We start from the raw sequence: 8969 nt of genomic DNA on the forward strand, positions 1-8969 counted from the left end.
TGAAAGTTTACAAATAACTTGTTGAAAACTTAGGAATGATCATTAGTTGACAAAATAGTCAAAATAATTTGCAGAAAAATTAATTGTAAGTCCCAAATAACAGTTCTTAATATTTTAATCAATGTTGTCCTCTGATTTTATGCGAGCAGTTTGCAAAATGACACTTACTGTCGTATTCCTGATTTTACAATCAGTTATTCTCTGTCAGTTTGAAAAATAATTCTTAAGAGTGTGGGTGTTCTGGTTGTTTGTATATTAGAAGCGAGCAGGCGGATGATACCGGACTAGACTTCCTGCCACACCCTCTACTTGCCCCTCCAACGCAAGGGGTGGGACAATGCCGTGAACAATTATAGCAAAACAAGGTGAGGAGTGAAAGGAGTATGGAGGCGGAGAGAAGCAACGCTCAAGGCGCGGGGTAGCTCCTGCCTTGCGGAGCTACTCCACGTGTCGGGACCCCACGCCTCGATACCCCACGCGTCGATACCCCATGTGTCAATACCCCATGCGTCAATACCCCACTCTACACCAATTTTGTATGGACACGGGGTTATGTTAAAAGGAATTGAATCATGAACCAGATATTCATCTAGGATTTGAACAATATGCAAGAACCCAGGCCAGGGCTTTGGTACGTCTGGATTTAGAGTAGGTGAAGAACTGACATCACACTGTGTAAAAATTGTAGTTGCCCATCTGATTGTCCATGTTTATTTTGTTTCATAAAGAAAAATCTTCATGAAATAATCAGTTATAACTGCTACGTTTGACATGAGGATTGCCCACTTTTTTGTTTGATGTGTGCCTGTGGATTTTGATGATAATTTGTAGGCTATTAGCCAAAATAATGCTCTGTTACAAACTCATTCATGTTGTGACAGAGCAGTTGTGTGATGACATGAATAGCTATTAAAGACATGTAAGACAAGTCAGCAACTTCAAGAAGAGCTTTCATAAGATCAAAGTTTGATGACACAAAAACAATAAATGTACATTTTATGCCTCCTGATGCAACCATATGTAAGTAAATTTTTTTTTTTTTTGTTTGTCAGTGGCAGGTGTAGATAAGTTGATGTCAGTTGAGAGTCCATCAGAAGATCAACGGACTAAGAAGAAAAATGTTGGATTACACAAACAGTATGTATGTATGTATTGCTTTACAACTTACAATCAAAGTTTACTTGATTAGCTATTTGAACTGTCAGTGAATTACAATGGAAGAAATGCTAGACAACATCTATAAGATTCTACCAAAGTAAGTTTTGAAGAAGGGTTGTAAATGACATGACAATATGAACAAAACTGAAGATGGGAGACTACCGAGTCACTGCTCCAAAGAGCTTCAATCACAGAAGACAAAAAACCACCAAGTATAATATGAATATGAACATGAAAATGAACCACATGAGAATGTTAGAAAAATAAAAAATGAAAGTATAAGTAACATCTTCAATTTAAATTTCAAAAATAATGAGATGATGATATTGAAGGTGAAAGAAAGTCCCCAAACGAATCAGATAAACATGTAGATTGAAAAAACCCACAGAATTGCTTTTAAAAGTTAACCAGTTACGTCATTAAACTTGTAGACTATCAGAAATGTTTAATGTTTAAATTCAACCTTCTAAACCAGTTTATCACAGCAAGAAAATCAAAGAAGTGTTGTGTGTGTACGAAGATTGTACTATACATGATGCAAAGACAGCTATCACCTTGAGTGCCCTAACATACTTTTTCCAGAGCAAGAGAAATAAGAAGCACAAAAATAGCTTTCGATTAATATGTTGGTGAACACTACTGATAATCAATATCAATAGGAGTGAATAACAATTATTTTATGCAAAATCTTATTGTCACATAAAATTCTGAAGAATCAACATCAAATATATGCGCTTTAACGAAGCACAACAAATATATCAAACTACACAATAGTTAATAAGTATACCTACACCACATCATTGTGAGAAGAATTCACAATTTAAAAAGAGGGGGACAAAAAGATTGAGAAGGAAGACATGTCTACCTTACCTACCATGACAATATGAACAAATGACAATGGAGTGTTGCATTAAAGATAATGCAGGTCAAAAAAATGATTTGATGCCATGTACTGGTGAGCAGGAGTATCTTCTTTCAAGGAAAATAACTAGCTTTGATAAAAAATAATAACCTCTGAAGGCACATACCTATGTTTGGGAGATCAATTCCCATTTTTACAGCCAGTAGAAATATTTAAGATGGATAGAAACTCAATAACTATCACAGGGACTAATGCTGCAAGCTGAAAATTGCAACTATGTATGTATGTATGAATGGTCAGTACTCAAAATGAAATTTCTCAGTTCCAATGCCAAACAAGTATTTGAAGAATTGTTTGGATTGAACCACAATCATGGAGCAGAGATTGCTGTGCTAAAGCACTGTGACCAAGAAAGTATGATTGGGGTAGAGCAAAGTAAAAACTTTGTACATTTGTGTATGTGATGTCAACAATAGAAATTCAATATAATAAACCTGGAACAATTTAAGAAAAAACAATCTTACCAGTAGAGTTGGTTGTTGGTGCTCAGTACACAAAAAGCTCAGGGAAGAGGGTTTCATATAGTGGTTGAGGTGCAGGAGGAAGATGATCACTACTATGTGATCGACTATGGCTATGAGGTGAATGGCGATCGAAGTGATCTCTCTCCTCTTCACTATCTGCCTCTGATTTTCTGTCATCATCTCGTTCCCTTTCTCGTTCAGTGTCGCGGCGTTCAGATAAATAACGAAGTGTTTGCTTTGTTGCCAATCCTTTAAGGAGCTGGTTAAGTTTGTCATTTAAGATGTCACCCTAGAAAATAACAAGTTGGCAGCATGTTGACATAATACTCAAAGAGTGCTTCAATTATACCTCATTATAGACTTACCTTTGATTGTGTGTGCTGGACAAGTTCAGTAAAAGAAGCACTGCGGTATGTTTCACATAAACGAAGACGTTTTTCTTCATCTGCCTCTTTGCGAGATTCAACATTTTCTGGTGAAAGAATTCTCTTCAGGGATTCAAAGGTGAGTTCTTCCTCAGGGAATTTCTGTCAGCATATAATTTAGATGTAAAGTAAAACCTTAAAAAGATCAGTGTGGAGTAGAAATTAATACTCTCCTCACCTTTACAACTCCTGGAGATGATGAAACGCTGTCAACTTCCATGCTGTTTAGTTCAGCAGCACTTCCTCCCATCCCACTGTCAACCTAAAGAAACATAAACATGTCAAACACCTCACAATTCAAAAAAATGTTATCAAGGGTGTTAAACTGTGAAAACACCAAACCACACATATGTTCAAATAGACATACATACCCATGAATGGCGGTGCTGCAGACTTCCCGTGTGAGGCCGAGCCATTTGAGTTGCATCTAGGCCAGCTTCAGCAAGACAACTTGTAATTTGAGGCTGGTCAAGGAGAACATCACCGGCTGGGACTGTAGTTGAGTCATAATGCCTCATTAAGGGAGGAAGAAGGTATGGTGCCTTTGCAATGCGAGTGGCAATTATCTGGGGGGGATGGAACGGATCAAATTTAATAGATTAGAAGATGATGATGCACGGTAGAAATAAAAATGACTATGATCTTTTACCTTGTCAGCATATGTTTGTAAACTTGATAAGGGCACACAGTGAGGCACAAGGGCTAGAAGAGAAGCCACTACAGCATGAAGTTGATATTTTTGATGCAACGAAAGTTTAGAACTTGTCAAGGCAAGATCCTGAAAATAAAAGAACGATTCCACATCAAGCATCAAGATTACTTACATAATGCACAGTAAGAAATATTAAAGTTCACTTACCTGAATACTCATGATGAGACGGAGTAGATCGCACACTGATTCTTCACATACCAGTTCAATACAAATAAGAGCAGTTGTGGTATAAGCAGCTTCAATATTCTCCACAGTATTACTTGGAAGTTCCAGACTTTCATATAGAGTCAAGAAAATATCTCCTCCATGTTTTCTAATGAAGATAGCATCCAATCTGGATGATTTAGTCACAGTCAATTTTAAGCTGTCTACATCAACTCTGCAAGCAAGATTTCTCTGATTAGATCATAGTTCAAGTACTCTATGTACCTACTAAGGAGAAGTATTTCCTTGGTACTTACGTTGGTTTCAACAACTTCTCTAAATTAAGATGACGATCTAAGAGAGTATGGAATATTTTGTTAACTAATAGGCGCATATCTGGATTTGGCCCAACACTCATCCGCAGCAACCGCTCCAAAAAGTTAACAGGGAAGGCTTGATTCAATTGAATAGTTTGATACTTTGTCCCAACCTGAAAACAGAAGTTATGTTAACAATTTTTTCTGGAATTTGAAATTATCTTGAAATGAAAAGGAGAAAGATAAATGTGGAAAGTTAGTGAGACATAAATGAAAACTTGCCTTTAACAAAGATTTCAGCAGCATACTTTGCAAAAGTACATCACCATCTTGTTCTGAATGAGGTACTTTCGACATAATGAACATCATTATTTCAATTTTTTGATAATCAGGAAGATGGTTAGCAAATTCACCCAAAGCATTGATCAATGCTTCTTGATACAACTTTTCATGAGTTGAATCATCTTTGCTTGCATGCTTGTGTCTTGCAGAATCTTCAGCCTTCGCTAATTTACTAACAGACACCCTCAGGTGGTTCAGAAGAGAATTTATAATTTCCAGAACAGATGGTCCTGAGATGAAAATCTTCAGTTAGATAAATGTATTAATACATACAGTGTGGGGGTGGGTGCTCGGGGTAGCCCGCTGGCCGACGGGGCCGAGGGCCGGTCCCGAAGCTTACTAGGTGCGCACCCGAAAGGGAATGCCAAAATTTTGGCACTCAAAGCCAAGATGGCTAACACCCACCCACCCACTCACCCACCCACCCTGTGGTGAGAAAATTTATTAATTGAACTTACCAACACTTTCACCAGCTGCTATGGCAATTATTTTGGACAAAACATCAGCAATACTTGTCCGGATTTCAGGACTTGATGTGGAGTTATCATCTAAGTGAGCCATTAAAGTTTCAACAACTGTATATGAGTATTGAGACTGTTCAAAACAAAAGACAATGTCATTAGGGTGTGATACATACAGAAACAGAGTCTATAAGGCAAAAACTTATGTCATTACCTGAATAGAAAACATTATTATTTTAAAAGCATGGATGGCAAATTCGTTGGGCACCCAAAGTTTGTGAAGATCCAAATGTCTTTAAAAACCAATAATTGTATTAGGTAGATTGTGATGTATATTACAAGAAAAACCTGCTACATCCATAAGATAATACAGAACAAGTCCAGAAACTTACCTGAGAACAGGCCTCAAAACACTCTTAATATGCCCAAATGAGGCACGTCCAACCAATTCTCGCATGCAACTTTCTGCTAAGGTTGGAGGATCTTGGCGGTCCTCCTCACCATGTGGAGCAGGACTACCAGGCTGGCTAATAGGGTACCTGCAACGAAGCATTAAAATTCAACTAAGCAACGATACAATGTTTAAGCATTCCTACTACACAAGACAGGGCAGCCCCTATATTTTCAGATTACCACAAATTTAAAACTGTACCTGGCATTTTGCATATTATACAATAATGATGGCATAATTTTATCCATATGGACAGGTTCCCAAATATTTTCAACCAGATCATCTGAAACTGTTTTTCTGACAACACCCTGCAATAACAAGAAGAGTTCTCAGGTAGCCGCTCAAAATAAATATAGGACTGAATTACTAAGTGATACCACACTAACCTGCAACCCTCGAATGCCAGCTAATCTAATTTGATTGCACCAATCACGATTTGTATGATTACTATGGCACATTGCTGAGAATTTAGAAACAAAGAAATCATATCGTCTATGATAAGAGGGTGTATCCTCTTCAATGTTAGCAAATCTAACAAACTGAAATTTTAGGACAATGTTAGAAGAATATTAACAATTGACAAACCACAATTACATTGTACAAAGAATTTATAAAGTCTTACCGATTGAGTTGCTAAAATCTGTAACTGAGGTTCAGTTGATTCAAGGAGTTTTTGAACCATTTTGAGAAAACTCTCCACAAACAAATTTAATGTTTGTGCATGACAAGCTAGAAGTAGCTGATCCATTGCCTCCATTGCGATAACAACTAGCCTGAAATGGGGACAGCAATGAGATGTCATTTAACACAGTAAAAAAAAATGGCAGCCTTTAATGCTTAATACAAACCCATTTCTTCTCCGGTAAATGTCTCTTGCAGCTTTTTGGTATAAATACTCTCCAATTCGGTCAAGTTTCTCTGGGGATGATAGTGCATAAAATGTAAGTTTTTCCATGTTGTTTTTAATGAGCCCATCCTGTAGAGAAAATAAAAGAGTAATAAAATCCAATCAAAGTAAAGCTTTACAAAAAGGTCCAAAGAAGGTAGGTGTTCGTACCTGGGGATTGACGGGAAATATGTTGTCAACCAGTCTTTTATACCGAGGCCGTAAGGCTGAACAGCACCAGCAACAACCTGTAAAAAGAAGACAAGGATGAGAAGCATAATCTTTCATCATAGGTGTCAAACACGGAAAAACAGAGAACCAGGCACTCCATACAAAAAGATCACAACACAAATTAAGACAAACAAATGTTGAAAATGGAATGTAAATAAATGAAATTTTATAAAATCTATCGCTTTGCTTTGATAGAGCCGATGGTTTTAAGTTACCATGACAATAGTGAATAGTGCCTAGTCAGATCCTATGTTACTAGGTGTTTCACAGGCAAGAGTTTACTGAAAATAGTTCCCTAAGGTTCAGCATTAAAAAATACCATCCACCGTCATCCAGTAAGTCCTAAGTAATGTTGAATGAATGTAATAAGATAAAAGCGACAGCTTACCACGAGACATTGTAGAACTTTGTAAATCACTCAGAGGTTAGGTTTACAGACTGGTGGACTCGCCGGAATTCAAAGACAACTTTTAACACAAAATATTGACTTGCTAAAACATAGCACTAATCAAAAGTCAACTTATTTGACTCGAATTTTTAATAAATTACAGGGAATGACAGGGATATTAAGGCAATGCACTTCATTGATTGAGGCATCCCTCCCACGAACTTGCTGCACTCAGCACCAGCACGACTGGCTGGCGACGGTGACTGACTTGACTGGTGCTCTGAAAGACACGCCCATAGCATTCTGAAATTGATATTCATACGAAATCTGCCATACACTTGATAAAAAATGTATCAAAGGGGCCAAATCTAATCCTGCTACCAAGTGACACGGGACTGGACTTCGCAATGCCGATTTTTCTGAACCAAGTTCGCAGCTCGTTGGTATGTCAGTTTTGGCGCCAACTTTGAAATGTACATGTCGCCCTCCGTTGACTTTCCCTAAGGACTTTCTATTCTTCCACATGCCCATACCTGTTCGCCGGTCGTAAAGTCTAGTCGATTCATCCGACATCACACACGTTTCAGGCTAACTCTGGCCCGACGAAGCAGCAAAACCAACGACAATATTCAGCCTGTGAGATGGCTGTCTTATTGTTGAAAGAATACCGACGGTCTCTCTGGTCTCTCTCAGAGTACCGGCCACCGGCAGTAGTACATACTGCTTTACTTACTTCCCATTCATTCGACAATGATCGAAAGTAACGAGATTTTGAATGACACGTGCCGTGCCATCGCATCCCAACTATAGTGTGTCCGGAAACCCGCAGCCAGACAGATATAGGTCATGATAGGGTATTCCGCTAAAACACAATCGGAACCTAAAGAAGAAAATCATGACTACCCGATTCTGTTTCCCCCTTAACGCTGATTGGCCAAAGATGGCGTAGCTGTGGCGGTCAGCCAATGAGCGCGCAGAGGGAAACAGATCGAGCCGCCATGCTCTTCTTCTTTAGATTCCGGTTGGCTTGCAGTGGAATACCCTATTGCGGATTGCTCGGGTGTCGGGAGCGGCGGGGGGCGTAGGGGGGGCGTAGCGTACGAGGAAGTTTTTTGAATGGACAGCCAGAAACTGTAATGAGACAGAGGGGGGAGGGGGATACTTACAGCCCGGGTCTGTGCACTTCTGTACGACGGGCTCGAAAAAGTCGCTGAGCTGCGTCTCGAAGCAGCACCTGAAGATGGCCATGCTGCCACTGCTGCTGGTGGTGGCCGGGTGCGTGCAGCAGTACGTGGACGGGGGCCGGACGCGTCAGCCCACCACACCACGGTGCGTCGGCACTGATTCGCCTCGGCCCAATGACTAAGTGGGGCCCGCCGGGTGAGAAAAGCGGCGCTCGGCGTCGGCGTAATCGCTCTGTGCGCTTTGCGACGCTACACGACGCTACGCGCCCCGACGCGACGACGACGCCGTCAAGGAAGCCATGCGCGGGGGGGCCGAAGTGGGGCCGCGCAGGTGCACGGCGGCGTTCGCAAAGGACCCAAGGTCGTCCAGGTAGCCGTTATCAATCGGTGCACCGTGCGCCAATTAGGATAGGTAAGTGAACGAGGAAAGTGGCGGTGCTGCGGTTGGATGTGCTGCTGCTGGTGTCTTCTGGGAGGAGGCGCGCGCGCGCGCGCGCGCTTCACGTCGGGGACGAGCACTCTCCGCCCGGCCAGGACGCCGCCGTCAGCCGCTGACAGCGACACGGCCACGCCGCGGGGCGCAGCATGTGAACGCGTGTCTGGCACGCCTGCGGGCGGGCAGCGGGCACGCCAGGCCACGGCAGAGCCCCGCGAGCTGCGACAACGCGGCGCCGTTTGTCTCGCACGGGGGGAGGAAGCCTACCGACTGACTCGCAGCCCCCAGCCCAGCCCCCCTCTCATGGCGCCCCATGGCTTCAACGAGGGCGCAACGGGTGGGGGTGGGGGCGAATCGATGGACCCACCCCCTTACAGTATAACCCCGCCAGGCCAGGCCGCCACTGGGGCACGCGTTGCCATAGGGTAAAGAAGTGTGGGGGAGGGGG

At 41.7% G+C, this 8969-nt stretch overlaps 1 protein-coding gene across 8 annotated transcripts in view; it reads right to left on the reverse strand.

The window, feature by feature from the left end:
• LOC113209024 (protein EFR3 homolog cmp44E) overlaps positions 1-8776 on the reverse strand; it is a 49955-nt gene extending 41179 nt beyond the window's left edge. For 4 of the 8 annotated variants that reach the window (XR_008012063.1, XR_003303545.2, XR_008012064.1 and 1 more), the window contains exons 1-17: positions 8068-8776; positions 6454-6530; positions 6245-6372; positions 6019-6169; positions 5783-5935; positions 5598-5704; positions 5338-5484; positions 5160-5238; positions 4943-5078; positions 4425-4714; positions 4143-4315; positions 3829-4060; positions 3619-3747; positions 3341-3535; positions 3148-3231; positions 2910-3071; positions 2545-2833 (exon numbers count right to left, since the gene is read on the reverse strand). Coding sequence is in view for 4 of the 8 variants with exons in the window: in XM_026426352.2 (XP_026282137.1) it covers positions 2567-2833; positions 2910-3071; positions 3148-3231; positions 3341-3535; positions 3619-3747; positions 3829-4060; positions 4143-4315; positions 4425-4714; positions 4943-5078; positions 5160-5238; positions 5338-5484; positions 5598-5704; positions 5783-5935; positions 6019-6169; positions 6245-6372; positions 6454-6530; positions 8068-8149 (2592 nt within the window). In the remaining 4 variants the exon portion in view is untranslated. Of the gene's footprint in view, positions 1-1126; positions 2834-2909; positions 3072-3147; positions 3232-3340; positions 3536-3618; positions 3748-3828; positions 4061-4142; positions 4316-4424; positions 4715-4942; positions 5079-5159; positions 5239-5337; positions 5485-5597; positions 5705-5782; positions 5936-6018; positions 6170-6244; positions 6373-6453; positions 6531-6901; positions 7317-7434; positions 7541-7634; positions 7657-8067 lie in introns of those variants that run through there. The other 4 variants (XM_026426352.2, XM_052274587.1, XM_052274586.1 and 1 more) reach the window with 4 other exon arrangements.
• Between the last annotated feature and the right edge of the window lie 193 nt (positions 8777-8969).

The sequence above is a fragment of the Frankliniella occidentalis genome, unplaced genomic scaffold (assembly GCF_000697945.3).
Source record: "Frankliniella occidentalis isolate FOCC.00 unplaced genomic scaffold, Focc_3.1 Scaffold414, whole genome shotgun sequence".
NCBI classification, from domain to species: domain Eukaryota; kingdom Metazoa; phylum Arthropoda; class Insecta; order Thysanoptera; family Thripidae; genus Frankliniella; species Frankliniella occidentalis.